We start from the raw sequence: 19329 nt of genomic DNA, 5'->3' as shown, positions 1-19329 counted from the left end.
TTAAACGCGTTTTAAACGTTTTTCTTTTTCTTTGTTAAAGGTACGTTCTAAAAAAAAATGTCTTTTTATCTTGTTTAAATTTTAGTTTTTAGGTTTTTTTTCGTTCTATTTATTTATATTTTATTTTGTTTTCTTTGTTTATGTATAAACTTTTTTTTTGTGTGTAGCTCACAATTATATTTATTTTGTTTTTGTGGCAAACGTATTCCATTTCAATACAGTTTTTTTTTTCAGGTTCGTTTGCTGTTAACCCCCTTGACCTTTGACCCCTTTTCTTGGCTTGTTCTAGTTGGTTTTGCCTTTTTAAAAAATATCTCTTCCCACCCACAGTATTTTGTGTCTCAAAGTTTGTTCCAATTTTTCATATTTGCCTGCTTGATTTCCTTATAATTCTTTTTTTTTTTAATGTCTAGTGATATATACGACACAAAATTTCACTTTCATACAAATACTATGTTGTGGGAGCCGAGTTATGGGGTGTTATTTTTTATTGGAAATATTTTATTTTATATTTATTTATTATTTATTCCTGTGAAACCTTAGAGGTTCATTTTATTTGTGCTAAATAGAATAATAAGATGATTTTTTAATAAGATGAAAATTAATTTTCTCGGCTTTTTCTATTAATACAATCTCATTTACTCTTATACACTCTTATTGAAATTAAATATCAATTATAAAAAAAAAGATTGAAATAAAATTTGGTGCTTTTTTCGGCAAAACAATCATTTGCACTTGTCGCCATAAACCAAAAAAAAACTTTCCAAATGGAATCAAATTCAAATTAGCCAAAAATTCCCGCCTTAGTGGCGACCAGAGGAGGCCCAGAGGAGGCTTGGGGGGCGTGGTCCGATAATGAGCGTGCTGAAAATGTGCAGCTTCCACAACAACAACAATAACAATTCAAATATAATGAATGAAATTATGTTGAAAACATATTTTTCCTCCACAAAACACAAAAAGGCAACTTCCTCCAAAGCTTCTCAACACCAAAAAAAAACAAAAAACACCAAAAATTCCTCAACAAACTTTGTCCTCCTGACCAGGATTCTATTATTTTTTTTTTTGGGGGCTAGGGAGAAAAAAGGGAGGCTGTTTTCCTATTAGCAAGCAATAAATTCTGGCAAGTCGCCTCTATTGAGCCGAAAGGTGGGCGAGAACAGGACCAGAAACATAGATACCACATTAAAAGTCCTTTACACATAGAGAAAAATATTTAAAAAAATTAGGAGAAATTCTAAACAATTAGAAAAATATTTTCAAAGTATGCTGGGCTTTTCAAAAACAAAAATTTCTCTAAAAAGACTAAAGCTTTAATATTTAAAACCAATAAAAGTTTGAAATAGATTTGGAAAAATTAAAGAAAATTTTGAAACTATTTATTTAAAAGCTTAACATTTATTTTGTTGATTTAAAATAAGTTAAAATAAGTTCAAAATTTTGAAACTATTTATTTAAAAGCTTAAAATTTATTTTGTCGATTTAAAATAAATTAAAGTATGAGGAACCATTATTTTTGTTAAAAATTTGCAATTTCTTAAACATGTACATACATATTAACAAAAGCTTAAATTGGATTATTAAAATGAAATAAAATTATGGAGTATAAAGCTTAAAATATTAAAAAAAGAAATGTATAAAATTCTTATGTTTAGAATTTAGAGAACAATTTTTTCTATCAACATTTTTAGCAACAAATATTTCTCCAAGTGCCTTGACCAAAAAACATCCTGGAAAGAGGATGGGGCGGAAAATGGGAAACTGCTGGAGGAGCCATTAAATAGCGGCTGCCTGCCTGGTGGAAAATGTCGCCCAAGGGTGTAAACTTCAGACCCCCCCGTTCACCCACTCCCCACCCACTAAGAAACCGGAAAAAAGGGAGTGAGTAAAAGAGGCGGTGCAAGGGCGTGGCCGTGAGGGGACGTTAGAAAGATAGAAGAGATGTGTTAGTGATGGTGGGGCGGGGGCATGAGGGGAGAAATATAGCCCCAAGAAGCGACTGTTTCGACCGGTAAAGCGACCATAACTTTATGATTGCTTTTGTATTGCCCGCTGCGTATTGGGCCCAAAAAACGCGACATTCGGGCCGAGAGAGATAAAATCAACAGTTCCCAGCTAGAAGGCTACAGTGGGAAATGGCCAATGATGGACACATCCGGTTAATATGGGAAACACTTTTTGGAAATCGCTTTATTTAAAAGAAAAATGTTAATTGGAAAGCATTTGAAGCCATCCATGGGAAGGAGTATAAAATGACGTGGCTGTTGTTGGGCTCTTTATCTCGCGCTGATCTGCCTTTACCGGCATTTTTAAGAGCAGGCAATGGCCGCTGCACTTGCGCTCCCTTTCACACCTGCTCTGCCTCCCACACCTGCTCTGCCTTCATTGGCGCTTTTAAGCGATAGAAGATGGCTGCACTGGCGCTCTCATTATCACCCACTCTTTTACTGCCTGCCATTTTAGTTCTCTCTTAAGAGCAAGCAATGCGCCCGCTGCACCTGCGCTCCCTTTCACACCTGATCTGCCTCCCACACCTACGCTGCTTTTATTGGCGCTTTTAAGCGATAGAAGATGGCTGCACTGGCGCTCTCATTACCACCCTCTCTGTAGGCAGTGCCTGCAATTTCGGTCCAGACTCTTAAGAGCGAGCCCGCTGCACCTGCGCTCGCTCTAATACCTGCTCTCCCACTTCTGCCTCTGCCGGCGCAGTCGGCTTATTGGGGTTCTCTTCTCATTTGGTGCATCCCTCGTGGAATTGCCATTCGCGCACAAGTGCTCCTGGGCTTCGGTTGGAAAAGTGATCGCGGAAGTTTAAAGTGTTTAATTAATTATTATAAAGTGTTAATATTTAATTAGTTGGTGTTAGTTAGTGTTTTTTAATGGCTATATAAGAGTGCTTTGAAAAATGACCCACTAGCTCGCGTGTGTGTATATTTGTGTTACAAAATGGCGGACATACGAAGCCCACGAGCTGCCCCAAGCGGGGAACCGTTATCTGAGGACCAAAAATCACATGAGAAAGAGTGGAAAAGAAGGGAAATGAAAAATGAAGTTTAACTAATGAAAGTACAGTAAAGCAGGTAAGTTTAACTATGATTTTGTTTTTAAGAAAACATGTTGCATTATATATTTATTAAATTAAAAACATAATTTAAAAAAGAAGTTAAAAAAATAACGTTTAAAGCATAGAACAAAAGTCGTATATTTCCCCTTTCCTGCAAGAAAAGTTCCATACCTTAGAGTCTCCACTGTAATTACATTAGGGCTCCCAAAAGTGAAAACAAACAAACGAAGCCTCTTAACAGCGCCACCTATTGGAGCCATCCCCCCACCCCCCCCTTTTCAACTCTCAGATTGGTCAAATACTACAACAACAACAACAAAAAAACGGGAAAATATAATTAAAAGAAAAACAACAACCAAGGGAGAGACAATCACAACAACAGCAATAGGCAACAAAAACAAAGAGTGAGCTAATGTCCTTTTTGTGTGAGTGTGAGTGTGTGTGTGTGTGGCCACAGAGTTTTGTGGCAGTTTCCCACCCCCCTTGATTCGTCTTAGTTGTTGTGTGCCCGCAACAATTATGATTTGCGGTCTTCTATCTCCCCACCCATTCCCATCCTATTTCCCATTCCCATCCAGGACTTCCATGCTCTCCCCAGGAATTCTTCTTCTTAATTGTGGTGGAGAGGGAGTTTCTAAGAGATTCGAAATGATTTTTGGGTGATTTTTTAAGAGAGAAACTATTAAATATTGGAATATATTAAACCAGAATTAGAATTAAAAAAAAGAAAGAAAAAATATATTTATTTTAAGCTTCCAAGTGTCTGTTTGCTGGAATCTCCTGAACTGCTGAAATTTGTGTGCTTTTTATATCCCGAACAGGATTCTGTTGACATCGTCATGCCACATCCTGGTCCCCGCTTCGTCTCCCCCAACCCCGCAGCCATCCCCAGCCATCACATCCACAGCATATCCTTGCATCCTTGCATCTTCAGATATAATATTTCGTTAATGGCTTTTCATTCTGTGTGCACTTCTTCCACCCACCCCCTTCTCCACATCTCCCCATCTCACTATCGCTCCATCTCTCCACCTCTAGCTTGCACTCTTCTCTTCCTGCTCATCCTGCTCTCTTGCACTCCTTCTCGTCCTGCTCTCCACTTGCATTTCATTTAATTAAAAACTGAAAAAGTGTGTGTGTGTGTGTGTGTCAGTGTGTGTCTGATACGGGAGGCGGTAGGTGTGGCAAGAAAAATTGCAGTGCGGTGACTGTGATTGACACTTGTTATTGTTGTTGGCTTTGTTATTGCTCCTCCTCCTCCTCCTTGTTGTTGTTGTTATTGCTGCTGCTGGCTTTTGATAATTCAAAAACAGGCGACAAGATTTTCAAAAGTGGTTTTCAAAAATAAAAAAACATTTTGATTAAAAAATAGTTAATGATTTTATAATATGAAAAAATGTTGAGCTTGTTATGTATTTCTTAGAATTTTTTTCTGAAAAAATTAAAAATTTCAAAAGATTTTCCCAAAAATTTTACAAAAAATAGATTAAAATAATTGATTAAGATCTATATTTAAAACTTAACATTTTTTGTATTAAAAATATTAGGGTAAAGTCTAAAAAAGTTAAATATTTATTTTCTTGAATTTATCAATAGTTTTCTTAAAGAGTATTTTTTTGAAAAACTTAAAAAAAAATATTGTTTAGATTTTAATTTTTAAATAATTTTTTTCTTTATAAATTAATCAATTATTATAATTTTAAATAAATTATTTCCTATAATTGAATAAATAAATTAAAATTTCCCTCTTATAAGCCCCAGCAGAAGACTAACGAAACCTTTGTCGCCTGTTCGCTGTTAGCTGCCTTAGGCTCTGTTAAAATTTCCCTTGCCTAACAGAGCTGTTAGAACGGCCTCCCAAATACGTTTTTGAAACAAAAACAAAAATAAAGTCTGTCCTGATGTGGCATATATATATTTTGATATTGGGGGTTATTTCCTGGCCGATGTTCTTTTTTTTTTTTTTTGGTTTTTGTTTTTCTGGCGGCTCTTAATTAGGCATTGATTTTATGAAACGAGATGCTGAAAATAAAGAAACTTTCTCCAGGTAAGTCCTTTTTTTTATGAATTATTCTTTTGTTTTTGTATTAAAAATTATAAAAATTATCATAAATTATGAGAGAAAATCGGCGTTTGCACGAAAATTGAATTTAAATTTCGAATGGTGATTATTTACTAAGTGGGACACACATGTGCACTAAAACACATACTAAGACACATACTAAGACACACACTAGTACACACTCTGGCACGTCTCTTGGGCATAATAACTAAAGCTTTGTGCTAACTAATTGCCCCAAGGCGAAAATACGACGGGAATTTTCAAATAGATAGGCTATAGGGGGGGGGAGGGTTGGGAGGAAAGGACTCTACTCTTGCTCTCTCTTTCTCTTTGTTTATTTGCACTAATTTGCATGCCTCATTGGCACTCAGACACACTCACACATACTCATAATTATACTCATATTCATATTCATTTATTTTGTACCCCCTTTTTTTTAAATATATTTATTTTTTATATATTTTTTTTTTTCCTTAGCTAACTAATGTTGTGCTTTTCCTTTTTCTTTTTTTTTATTTTTTACGTTATTCCTGTTCAACAAATACAATTATTTTTTTTTTATATTTATTTTATATATAATATTCTTTTTTTTTTCTGGCTAGGCTAATTTAATTTCACTAATTTTATTTATTTTTTTTTTCATAAATTGTATTTAATTATCTGTTGCATACTATTTTGCATTTTTTAGTATTTTCTTGTTGTTGTTTTTGTTGTTATTTTTGCCTAGAAAAAAAAAACATTTTTCTTTTTTTTTAGCATTCTTGTTTTTTTTTTGTTCTTCTGCTTTGTTTAAATATTAGTGTACAAATTAATTATAGTTAGTATACAACAAATACAATTTTTATAGTTATAGTTACTTGGATTCTCCATTTTGGTTATTTTTTTTGTTTTTTTTTTTTTTTGGAACAAGTTTTGGTTTTTTTTTTTTTTAAGAAAAACAAATGCGAATTTCATTCATTATTTTTTTGAAAGGGGGGGGGGGTGAGGGTGGAGGATAGATAGAGGTTAAGAGATAGGGGGTATTAGTAGGATATAATGGGTATAATGGAGCCTTGGTATAATATCCTTGAGGCTTACAACACCGGCCTCACCACATTCGGCTTGGCCGTCGTCGAGGCGATCTCCGAGAGCTTTATGTCGATGGGTACCCGGGTATCGTACAGAGTGGGCGCCTGCAGGATAATGCCAGCGGTCCCAACCACCACCGCTATTGTGAAGATCCACAGGAACAGGCGGTCCAGCACCATGGCCACATATTTCCAGTCCTCTTTCACCTACAAAAAGGAGGGGGAATATTATTATTATTATTATTGGATTTTTAGAGATGATTTTTGGTTAAAAATAAGGAGTTACTTTGTGACTTAGTTACTTACTTATACACTATTTAGTAGCTACTTGTTAGTAGTTCTTTTAAAGCTTTAATTAAAGTAAGTATTGAAGTAATTAAGTAAGTATTATGCTCTTCCTTATCACTTGTCTTTTGAGTTCTAACTAACACCCTTTGAGACTTGTACTCATACTCATTCCCATATACTCATACTCATACTATTCATCTGGAGTTCATACCCCCCCATACCCCCCTCTATATCTAGTCTCCAGTTGCCTGGCAATATGTTCAAGTATGTCCACGCTTCTTCCAACTAATTCCAACCATAGCCATGGCCTCCTTCTCCTTTTGACCTCCTCAGCCCCCTCTAGGCATTCTCTAGGTGTCCTCTGCCTCTTCTTATTTTGCTCCATTGGGGGCGTGGCTTAAATGACACGCCCTTCATGTAAATGCCTCAGCAAGCAGTGGTTTTAGGTGGTGGTTTTGAAGGGGGGTTTACAATAGAGGTTCTTTAATAAATTAAAATTTCAGAGTTTCTATTTAAATGGAATTTAATTAATAGGAAATTAAAGTATTATTAATTATATTATTAAAGATTTATTATACACTTTTTCTGATAAAGAAAAGAATTTGTTTTCACTTGATTAAATTTTAAAATAAGTTTTTATAAGAAAAGGTACCTTTTCTCTCGCACCTTTGCAAGTTTGTTTTTTTAAAGTGCATTTAAAATATTAAAATGGGAAATTTTAAATAGAATTATGTGGGACATAATACAATTGTTTCGTTTTTAATAAATGTTTTAGGGGTTTTAAGGGATTTTTTTAGGGATATAATTTTTGTTGTTTAAAATTGGGAAGTTGTTTAAAATTTTAAATTTTAGTTTAGAGGGCAATGGTACAGATATTTTGTTATTGATTTTTTGTCGTAGAAGCGTAGGGTTCGACTTCGGTTGAAGTAAATTCTAATCATTTTTATTATTATTTTTTTTAATTGTTAGTTTTCCATTTTTTTGGCTCTTTTAATTAAAAATTGTTGAGACTTCCTTATTTTAAATTCTACCATTTTATGTCCCAAGTTTAATTGAAATTTTTAAAATTTAAATTTAAATTAATTTCATATTTTTTTTTAAGAAAATTATTAGTAATTTTTGAGTAATAAAACTATTATATCACTAATTTTCCCTTCTAGAGGTAAAGTTTTCTGCCCCAAGTCCATTGTCCTTTGTCTATTGTCCTTTTGGGATTGCCCTATGGTGCCTCCCTTACTCCCTCTCCCCCTACCCCTTAGGACATTCCAATAATGATTGAATGTGTGCGTAATTTTAATAAAATACTTTTATTGGCATTTTGTTGGATGCCGCAAGAAAACATTCATTATGATGAGAGAACTACAAGAACTATGAGGGTCATCACTAGACACTGAAAAAAATTTATAAAAATTACAAAATAAAAGGGGCTTTTAAAAGTTAAAAGTTGTTGGAAAAATAATGAGTCTCTGTTTAATTTTTTTTTAAATTTTAAAATTTGTGAAAAAAATACTAGTTTTTTTTTGGAAAGTACCTGCTGGCCAGGACATCCCCAGACTTGCTGCTCAATAAGGCGCATGAAAAGTCATTAAAACTTTTGCCGCAGCCCATGGAGACACATATGGAGGCTCCAGGACATGCAGGATGCCATGCAGGACATTGGGACATCAGGACATTGCCTCGCTAAGGTCAACAAAAGGGCAGTGACAGTCGATGGACAAATGAAGCGAAGGACATCATCAACAACTGTGTCCAGGACAAGGTAGTCTCTCCCTCTCTCTTAGTCCAACATCCTGTAGTCCAGTATCCTGTATCGTGTATCCTGTATCCTGGACCATCGATTATTGACCTTCCCAATAAATCCTAGGGCCTAAGGCCGCTCTAATTTATTGCGCCTGGCTTATTAACATCAAAACCCACACACACTGAGAATCCTCTCAGGAGTCTGAGGAGATGTCCTCGCAGTCGTCCTGGCCAAATGTTAAGCGGCTTTGAGGCCACTTGTCCTGCTTCCTTTTCACTTTTCGTTTTTTTTGCCAGACTTTCCTGCCTGCTAGGTTCGAGTACTGCAGTTCTGCGACATTCCTGAAGAGGATTCCTCGAAAAGGACATCTTCCTTTGTCTATTTTTTCTCTATTTCGTGTTATTTTTGAGCAAAACATTGGCCAAATTATAGCCAATTTTTAAATTTGGTAACTAATTGGCATTCTTGGCAGTGAGTTCTATTTTGTTTCTTAATTTTTTCATAAAATATGCTTCGTTTTTTAAGGGAATTTTGTTTTTAAATATCTAATTTCTTTTCCTCTATTTTTTTAAATAAAATAATTAAGAAAAGTTGAAAAAAAAATTGGCCAACTAGTCGTATACTTGATGTACAACACAGGGCGTATGCTTAATATATTAGAAAGTGCCCACAGGTCGTATACTTAATATTGGTATATTTTCCTACTTTTTATGGAAACTAACTCAATTTTTTTTAAAACTTGTACCTGATTTGAAAAAGGCAGACCATTACTGAATAGGAACTCATTATAACCTTCAAATTGCTTGAAAATTTTGATAAAATAAAATAAAAAAATTTTGACTAAATATTTGAAAAAAATCATGAGGTTACCCCTTAGAAAACTTTTGAAAATTTTTTTTAAAAAATTAGAAAAGATAGGTATTGATTGATTATGATAGTTCCCGATGATACAAGTCGCGATCCAAGGTATAACAAGGTATAACATTTGTCTATCGGACGAATATTGACGAAGTTATGGATAGTTAGGGTCGTTAGGGATGTTAGGGACTTTGTGAGGAACCTTTTCCTAAAATGGTCTTTTTTTCATACACTTTTAAGACAATTTATGGGCCATTGTATATCCGATTTGAATATGGAATACCATTCCAGAACCAGGGTTTCAATATCTTTCGAACTGCATTAAAAATCTTGGATTCAAAAAATGTTTACTAAATTTTTGATAAAAATCATGAGGTTACCCCTTAGAAAATTTTCGAAAATTCGGTCAAAATTTTGAAGGATAGATTATGATTGATTATGATAGTACTCAATGATACAAGATCGGGGAGGTATAACATTTGTCTATCGGACAAGTATTAACGAAGTTATCGATAGTTAGGGAGGTTAGGGACGTTGTGAGGGACCTTTTCCCAAAAGGGGAGTTTAAGGTATATATGTATATGTAGATTTAGATCGTATAGATATAGATCGTATAGATATAGATCGTAAAGATATAGAACGTATAGATATAGATCGCATATATATAGATCGTAAAGATATAGAACGTATAGATATAGATCGTATAGATATATATATATATCGTATAGATATGGATCGTATATATCGTATAGATCGTATATATCGTATACCCTTTACCCTTTACGGAGATATAGAGATTTCTTAAAAAAATATTTTTCTTAAAGAAAAGTGTTGAAAAAAGAATAAATCTTTTTAAAAGTGTCTTCGTTCTACGTTTATCAACACTAAGAAAGCACTTTACTTTACAACAGCTGACTTGGGCTTTAAATAGTGTTTATTTTTATGATTATTGGACATATATTTGAAGAAAACCCCGCTGAAAGCACCCCCATAAGTCACCCCCCTTGGCTCTTCTCATCTGGAATACCACAACCACCTGGGAACCCCTCATTCTAGCTCCACTCAGAAGAATTCTTTTGGTATCTGTATCTTAATTTCTAGCTTACATTGAAACACCCACTCACCCTTGTGCTCTCCTCCTCCTTGCGGGTCTGATCCGCTATATAGGTGACCCCGTCCATGGCCTTGTGTAGCTCCGGGCAGGTGTGCCAGCGATGTCGGACATTGCCCCGCCCCGAGCAGCAGTGCGGCCCGCCCTCACGCTGGCAGGCGGGCAGTATATCACAGACGCCGGCCGGCGGTGGCGGTGGCGGCGGAGTACATCCTCCTCCGGCGGATGCCGCGGCTGCTGCTGCTGCTGCGGCGGCTGAAGTGCTTGGACCGCCGGCGGCCACTGCTGCGGCTGCTGCTGCCGCCGCTGCTGCGGATGTGGTGGGTCGCTGTTGTTGTTGCTGTTGTTGCTGTTGCTGGTGGTGATGATGGTGGTGCATTAGGACCTGACCACTCACCTGGTGGTGCAACAATTCCGAGGATTGGCATGCCGCTCCGGCGCCCATGCCCTGATGGATCTGGATGGTGCCGCTGCAGCAGGAATCCGCCAAAGTGGAGGCAGTGGCCACCGAGTTGACCGTTGTCGTTGATTTTATCACATTTGGATTACCCATGGAGACACCGCCACACCCACCAACTCCACCGCCACTGCCCATGCCCATGCCGAGGTCAGAGGTCATGGTGCTGGCATGCGACTGATGGGCGTGCTGGGGGAGTGGCGAAAAGTTGGCCGAACAACTCGACTGCTGCCTGTACAGGTGGTGGCCATAGGTGTTGCTATTGTTGTTGGCATTGTTGGCTCCTCCGCCACTCGATCCACTGCCATTCCCATTGCCCGTCTGGCTGGACGTGGAGGTCATCTGGCGGAACTTGGTGGGCGTCAGTGGGTGGTCCAGCAGCGATCCCCCCGTCTGCTGGTACTGATTGTGGTACTGGGCGTCGATCAGCGACGAGGTGGTCGACGTCTGTTGGTTCACCGTCGATATGGTCGGCGGATATAGTGAGCTCAGGTGGCCCGTAATGGTGGATGCACCACATCCCACTCCGCCACCAACTCCACCCATTCCCATGCCCATGCCGCCCAGGGTGCAGTCGTCCATCAAGTTGAGGTTCTGGACGCGGTGCGCCAGCGGGGAGGTGCTGCGCGAGGTCGTCTTGGGGCTGTGGTGCATGCTGGGGAAATATTTTTTAAAATTAAAAATTTTTTTTTATTATTCGGTTTATTTTTTTGTTTAAACTTTCATGGGATAAATGCTAATTATCACTATATGATACCCATTACTCGTATATATCTCTTTCTAAAAGACTTAACTCTGCTTATGGCTATAATTTATTAAACATTTCTTTTAAAAAAATATTTATTTTACTTAAAAATACTTCAGAATAGAGATCAAGGACCGTTTCTTTAATATATTTCTTAAAAAATTACTTTTCCTTGAAAATTTCTCACAAACTTTTCGATTTTTAAATAGAAATACCTTTTTTTTTAAGAAACCTTTTATATTGAATTTTTTACTATTTATTAAAACAACTTTAAAATTGAATTTTAATATTTAAACCACAGTTATTAAATTATTAAAAAATTTAATATCTTGAGAAATATTATTCTGAGAAAAGGTTACATTTAAAAGCTCTTCTAAAAAACCTAAAAAATTCGTTAAAAAAAGACCTTCTCTATAAATTTCTTAAGAATTAAAAAAAAAGTTTTAAATGAAGTTATTAAAAGTCAGACAAATTTTTAAATCTTAAAAAAGTTACAGAAAATATAATATATTAAAAAATATAAAAGATTAAAAATTTTAATCTATTTAAAGAATGATTTTTTATCTATTTTAAAGAATAATAAAAAAAATTAGCTATTTACAAAAAAAGAAACTTGAAATTAAAGCAATTATATTTAAAGCAATGTTAATTAAATGTAAATTAAAAAAAAAAATTTAACATTAGGGAATTTAAAAGATTCTAAACAGAAAAATTTACTTAAAAAGGGTTCTTTTTTTTAAATACCCTTTCCTAAACCCTAATCCTAAAAAAATGCTATTATATATACATGTATAACCATTCCCAACCTAACCAAATTACTTATAATTGAATTATAACTTGTTAATTAAAACTAACGTAATTAAAGCATTAAAAATTAAAGAAAATATTAAATATTAAAAGGATGGAGAATTAAATATTAAAGGAAATATAAAGGATTCTTAAGAGAAACATTGCTTTGAAATGAATTACATTTTAAAAGAATTGATTTGAAAGTCTATTTTAGATTTAAAAAATCTGAATTTTTTTTAATAATCTTAAAAATGAAAATATCTACACAAAATTAAAAAACCTTAAAAGTAAGCTTATAGTAAGCTTATTAGAAATCCTTACCGCGACAAGGCCACCGGCGGTGGCAGCGGTGGTATTTGATCCCTCAGTTCGAGTCCGTTGCAGGTGCGCACCATCAGTCGGCGCGAGGATTTGCTGTTGGAATTAGTAATGGACCAAAGTGATAGCCATGACATTAGATGGTGCCTGTAGCTAGCTAGATGGGTGTGTCAGAGGAGGGGGAGGGATGGGGGGATTACTTACATCATTTCGCTGATCGGATAGAGGGGACGCCGCATGACGAGGAAACGGGGCAGCTGGTTGATGAACACGGTCCGCACCCAGGGCGCCATCGTGTGAGTTTGCGGCGAACGAAAGTGGATGTTGAGCACTAGCACCGTTACACAAATGCTATATACAGAGAGAGAAAAAAATTGGTATTATTTTTTAATAAAATATTTAAGAAACTACAGATTTTCTTAAAAAGTACCCATGATAGCGCTCTTTAGAGATCTCTAGAGATTTCTTTTGAGACCCCACATTTTCTTTCACTGTATGAGAGTTATCCTGCAAGGACAACAACAACAGCAGCACTGCAAGACAAAAGCAAAAAAAAATAAAAAAAAAAAAGAATGAGTTGCTGGTAGTGAGAACATGCAGAAAGGACTTAAGTGAGTTGCTCTCTTAGTCTGGGTAATTAACTTTCGACGCCCACGTCTAATTAGCAGCTGGCCAAGGATGTTGGTTGGGTGGTCTGTGAGGCTACTGGAACCTGGAATCTGGAACTGGAAGGGGTATCCTGCCAGCCTTAATTACATCATTTGAGGCGAGGTCCTGTTGCGCCACTGGCCATTCCATAGCCATTGTTAGCCAGGACGAGACGGGATGGGATGGGACTTCTCCTCCGTTTTTTTTTTTTTTTGGACTCTTGGTCGACTTTTGTTTACCAACAATTAGGCGGCCATCATTTGGTGTGGCGGTGTGGCGGCCAGCCGCCTTCTGGGCGTGGCAAATGACTGTAAATTGCCGCAACCATTAAATAGGCCGCCCCCGGGGGGTAGCGGGGTGATGATGATAGCGGGGCATCGGGCCAAAAGGCAGGGCGTGGCACTAAGCCAAACAAAGTCCAACCAACAGCTGCCGAATCAAGTTTTATATTCTGCCTTTTTGTTGGCGAAACTTTTTCAAAATATCTACATTTGGTTTTCCTTCAAGAAGTACTTACTTTTTTTTTCTTAGAATTAGGGCTGCTTTTAAAAGAGCCATTTCTTGATTGGCCTTTATTAAGCTTAAACACATAATAGTATAGTTTTGATAGTTTTCAATATAATAGTTTTGATTTGATGAATATTTTAGTGAAAAATCTTAGAAATTGTGATCTTGGAGGAAGCTCTTTTAAGGTCTGTGAAAACTGGCGATGGGCAGATCTTGATGCCATGGCCTTTAAGCTTTTATCGATACTTAGAGCCAATGCTTTTCTTATCGATACATTGTGCCATTTCGACGAGTAATAGCGATGAGCAGATCTTCATGTCATCACGTTCAAACTTTTACCGATATATTTGAGCATCTCTATTATGTGAAACCGATGGCTATTTCTATCGATACATCGTGGCATCTCTATGGCTTAATAGTAATGCACTGTTCTCGATACTATCGCTATTCTTTTTGGTACATCGTGTCATTAATAGCGATGGACATTTTAATCGATTCATCGTGGCATCTCTTTAGCTTGCGAAGGACTTTGCTAGATACTATCGCCATTTTTACCGATACATCGTGCCTTTAACAGCGATGGGCAGATTAGCGATGAAAGTATTAGCGATGGCCTGATCTCCACTTCAAGCCTTTTTCAAAACATCGTGCTTTATTCAATACTGAAGCGGTGTAAGCTTTAAATCTTCTAAGAAGACTTTTATTATTGATCTGGTATAATAAATGTATCTTAGATATAATTATGTATTAAAGAACCCTATAACTACAGTTTAAAAAATATTCAAGATTTTTTAGATCATTATCCCAAAAAAAACCAAACTTTCAACCCAAACCCACTGTTAGGCTTCATATTTAAGCTCAAAAATACTTAAATATATTAACAAATCCTCCTTAAACGCTGTTTGGCTTAAGAAGTGAGAGCGGTATGGGCGGGTATGACTCACCTGAAGGTATCCAGTATCATGGTGAAGAGGACGAACTTTCCCAGGAGCGGCACCACCAGCGATGTGGGCGGAATGATTTCCGCCAAAAGCAGGAAGAACACAGTGAGCGACAGCAGAATGGATATGCTTAATGAGACCTGTGAATATATATATATAGATATAGATATAAGCCAGTGAGTGAGAAACATGGTAAGGCGGAAAAGGGCTGGTGGGTCTGTGGGGAGGGGGCGTGGCAAATTGAGTTGCACGTCGAGCGGAAAATCTAAAGCGCCATAAAGAAGCGACAATTGCGAAAACACCAACAACAACAACAAATACAAGAAGAAGGGCGGAAAACTCCCTTGGTCCGATAAGGTTTTCTCATTTATAATGCATAAATATGGCTCTAGACGATGGCTATATCCTTTGCCCCCACCTCCTTCTAGCATCCTCTTCTTCTTAGACCATCCGCATCCTTTGGAAGCTTTGCTTTTAATAGTGGCAACATATCGATTACATAATACCCACAATCCCCCAGTTGGTTTTTCAGAAACACTTTGTTGCAATACAGAATTCCACATTTATTTGCTCCACAAGAGGGAGCACTAATGCTATTGAATACCAAGAACACAGGTGTGATTATATAGAGAGTATCTAAAAGGGGGGTATTTAAAAAAGAAGGGTTTTTAAAAGAAGGGAAATTAAAAATACGATTTTAATACCAAAAAAGAATGAGTATTTCTACAAAATCCTAAACTAAACTTTATCAATTTACCTCCTCAATATTAACTCCTTATATTAGCTAATCAATAGCTTAATCAAATAGATTACTAAACAAGCCACCTATTAGGGATTTATATTAATAATTATGATGTGATAACCTGAGCATATTATGTCCCTACACATGTATGTATGGGTCTCTGTCTCGACCAAATTAATTAATACAGGCAACTAGTATCCCTGGGATTAATTAATTTGTCTGGACAGAGGGTACCGTTCGGCTTTAGTCTGGTCACTAATTAACTAACTAAGTAGTTGATTTAATCAAAAGAACAGATATATATGTATGTATAATGCCTAAAGGCTAAAAGAAAGTTAAGAAAATAAATTCCATATTCCATTCCGCTCGCTTGGCTGATCACTGAAGCCACAAATCCAAAAGCCAAATTGATTTAAAAACACGCCTAAACGGGCATCACAGGCAAATAATAAGCAAAGTCAATGGGCGTATGAAAAAGCGGTTTGTCAGTCGGCAATTGCCAAAAAAAATAAAAAAACAAAAAACACATAAAAACATTAAAAAATAAAAAAAAAGTGAAAAGAATTTGAAAAGTGCCTGCCAGCCAAAAGCTGTCTAACAAATCATATGCAAGGGAACAGGAAAAATGCCATAAAAAAAGCTAAAAAAAAGAGAGAATATTGGTAGAAATATTAGGGAATAATATGGAGGTTAGAATACTCTTTTTTTTAGATAATAAATATTAAAAATTAGGTTATGGAGGCTAGGGAGGTTATAATACTCTTTTTTTTTAAGCAAAAAATATAAAAAATTAAGTTAAAAGATAGTTTTAAGATTTTTTATAAATATTTTTAAAAGAAAAGAAGGTGTTTTAACAAAAATATCAAAAAACTAACAGACCACTATCGTAGAAATTGAAAAAGTGAGGTTAGTTTTGATTATTTAGTGATGGTATAGGATATAGGATATAGAAAGCTATAATAGGGAACTAATATGGTTTGTTTCGAATTATAAGAGGGTAGGTCTTTAAAAAAAAGGGGTTTTACAAAAAATTAGAATTTAATTATAACTTATCTTTAAAAGTAAAAGAGTAATTAAAGCTTAAACATGTGGACAGACGGACAAACGGACACACGGACAGCCAGACACTGTAATATTTTGAATATTAAAGCCTATATAACCCTGTCTGGTGGGTTAGATATAATGGTAGCTTTATATAGCTTAGCTATAAAATATTCCTCCAATATTTTAACCAAAAATCATAACACCCTTTGATAGGGTATCCCAAAAAAAAAATATGAAAAACTGGAAATGGAAATGAAAACGCGGCACACTTTTCAGGGCGCTCAATAAAGCGCAAAATGATTTGTGGGTGTGGGTGGATGGGTGGTTGGGTAGAGCGAGACCTTGCCAAATGCCTCTTTTTTTTTTGGGATGGGGGGGGTGTAGGCAGTGGGCGTGGCAGTAGCTCACCTTATTTATGCCTAAGCTGCTTGTAAATGAAGTGTGTCGGTGTGTGTGTGTCGGTGGAGGAGGAGGAGGAGAAGGAGGAGGAGGAGGAAAGTAATTAAATGTTGAAAATGAGACGCGCGATTTGAGTCGCTTTTCCATCATTATGTTTGTATATGTTTGTTTAACTGTGTGTGTGTGTGTGTTATCTACCGAGTGTATGTGTGTGTGGCATAAATATTCGATGCTTAATGATTTTATGATAATTAGCCTTAGTTCTCGGGGACTCGACGCTTGTAAAGCGATTAGTGACGTTGCCTAATTAAGGTTACAACTTGCCAAGCAAATCCAATGCCAGTTCCCTTGGCATCTTTGCTATAAAGGCACTGACAAAAAATAAAGGGGTATTTCTAAATTAAATATTTAAATTTAGAAAAAATTTTTATTAAAAATATTAAAGATTAGATAATTTTTAATAAAAAAAAACATATGAAAGTTGGGAATTTTTTTAAGAAAATTAGAAAGAGGAGTACCGGGTATCATATATTAAGGAAACCTCAAATTAGGGGTTCTTTTTTGTTTATTTTTCGATAGAAAAATTATTTAAATAATTTAAACTATACTCAGATTTAAAAAAATATAAAAGAAATAAAATAAAATAATCAAAAATATCAAAACATATAAACTATTTTTTTCAGTGTTCTTAATAGAGCCTCCAAAAAAGGTAGAACTTAACCCCAAAAACCTATCAGACTGCCCTTCTAGACTGCTTTAAAGACAATAAAAACCATTGATAATAATTTAACCCATTTAACGACTATCGTTTATAATATATATCGTTAATATTTGTTTCAAGTGCAATTTGGCAATCGAATCACGCTCTCATCACTGCCACTACGCTCATTATTTATGCAAATGACCAGTGTAATTAAGGTGGCCAAATGCATTTCGGTTACGATTTCGGTTCGTTTTGGCTTCACTTGCCCTGGACGGGAGGGGTCAGTTTCTGGGATTGGGGATTGGGGATTGTTTGCCAGCCATCAGATGGGAAAGTTTCAATATGGGACGACCAGGACAACAAGGACAACAAGGACGAGCGACGTAAAACGTAATTGTTTCGACCATAAAAATACGATGCAAATAAACGAGGAAGAGAATTGGGAACCGGAAGCGAATCCAGTACGGCTACTTAGTGTTTGGGTTACTGTCAGACCTTACGATTTTTACACAGAAAGAAATAAGGTACAATTATAGGAAATATTAAAAAAAAAACAGGTCAGGTAGGGGCTTCTAAAGACAGGGTTGTCTAGCTTTTCTAAAGTAGGTTTCTTCTTTATTTTCTTGATTTCTTGACCCACTATTTCTCGCTGTGTATTAACCCCCGTCACCCCTTTCCGATTTCGTCCAAGCCCCCCTGCAATCGGCAATTGCATGAATGAAGTGCGTTGTGGCGCATATGCATGTAAATTGGCAATTCCAATTCCGATGCCATCGTGTTGGCCAGAAACTTTTGCCAATGCTGCCCGTTGGCCAGTGGATCCAGGGGCGTGGTGGTGGCCGAGTATTACGTGCCAGAGTTGCCAGAGTTAACTGCAAGAATGCGGGCAAGTATTCGCCGGCAGTTTCGGTAGCGAATTACATTTTTTTGTTGTGTTGCCTGCTTTTAGGCGTAAATATTTACGCGCTTCCATGCGGGAGAGTGCCAGAGTGGGTGGGCGAGAGAGTGTGTGGTTGAATGTATCTACATATGTATGTATTTATGAGGGTGTGTGGTCTGAGGTCCCAAAAAAAATACATACTAGAATAGAAGCATTCTTTAAAATTGGTTTAAAGTTTGCATTATCGGCCTAGAGAAGATGGCTTTCTGCGTGACTATTGGTGTTGCTCTCGATTATTCACTATCGATATCATTTTATTATCGGTACTGATCAGTGATGATCCTTACTGATCCTTTTATAAAGCTTGTCAGTTCTTGCCTTGCCTCAGTTGCTCTCTCTCTTCCTCTCATTCATTCGAAGGAAGCTCTCCATTCAACTATTTCTCTATTTGTCTCGTTTACTCAGCATGGGTAAGCTATCGGTACTGATCTGTGCTGCCCTTTTATAAAGCTTGTCAGTTCTTGCCTTGCCTCAGTTGCTCTCCCTCTTCCTCTCATTCATACGAAGGAAGCTCTCCATTCAACTGTTTCTCTATTTGTCTCGTTTACTCAGCATGCTATCGGTACTGATCAGTGCTGCCCTTTTATGAAGCTTGTCAATTCTTGCCTTGCCTCAGTTACTCTCTCTCTTCCTCTCATTCCTAAGAAGGAAGCTCTCTACTCGACATGTCGTTAGTGCTCTCGTTTACTCATTATGGGTAAAGTATTGGTTCCGATTAATGCTGCCCATTATAAAAGCCTTCCACCTCGTGGGCTAGCCCCATTTCCTCTCAAAAAAAATCAACTAATTTTCAAATCGTTTATTTAAAGACTAAACATTAAGCCTAAGCCTTTATTGACAATATTTTATTGGCTTCTATTAGCTCTATTATGAGCCACTTAGCTGCCAATTGGTTTGAAGCTTAT

General features: G+C 36.4%; 1 protein-coding gene across 5 annotated transcripts in view; it reads right to left on the bottom strand.

Annotated features, from left to right (window-relative positions):
• Positions 1-5042: 5042 nt before the first annotated feature.
• Positions 5043-19329, bottom strand: part of nAChRalpha3 (nicotinic Acetylcholine Receptor alpha3) — a 142047-nt gene continuing 127760 nt past the window's right edge. For 4 of the 5 annotated variants that reach the window (XM_070276581.1, XM_070276580.1, XM_043213081.2 and 1 more), the window contains 5 exons: positions 14600-14736; positions 12705-12851; positions 12504-12596; positions 10205-11303; positions 5043-6400 (listed from right to left, as the gene is read on the bottom strand). In XM_070276581.1, coding sequence (XP_070132682.1) covers positions 6200-6400; positions 10205-11303; positions 12504-12596; positions 12705-12851; positions 14600-14736 — 1677 coding nt within the window. In that variant the 3' untranslated portion in view covers positions 5043-6199. Of the gene's footprint in view, positions 6401-10204; positions 11304-12503; positions 12597-12704; positions 12852-13665; positions 13847-14599; positions 14737-19329 lie in introns of those variants that run through there. The other variant, XM_043213082.2, reaches the window with a different exon arrangement.

The sequence above is a fragment of the Drosophila bipectinata genome, chromosome XR (genome assembly GCF_030179905.1).
Source record: "Drosophila bipectinata strain 14024-0381.07 chromosome XR, DbipHiC1v2, whole genome shotgun sequence".
NCBI lineage: Eukaryota > Metazoa > Arthropoda > Insecta > Diptera > Drosophilidae > Drosophila > Drosophila bipectinata.
This window is presented reverse-complemented; position numbering and strand designations above follow the sequence as displayed.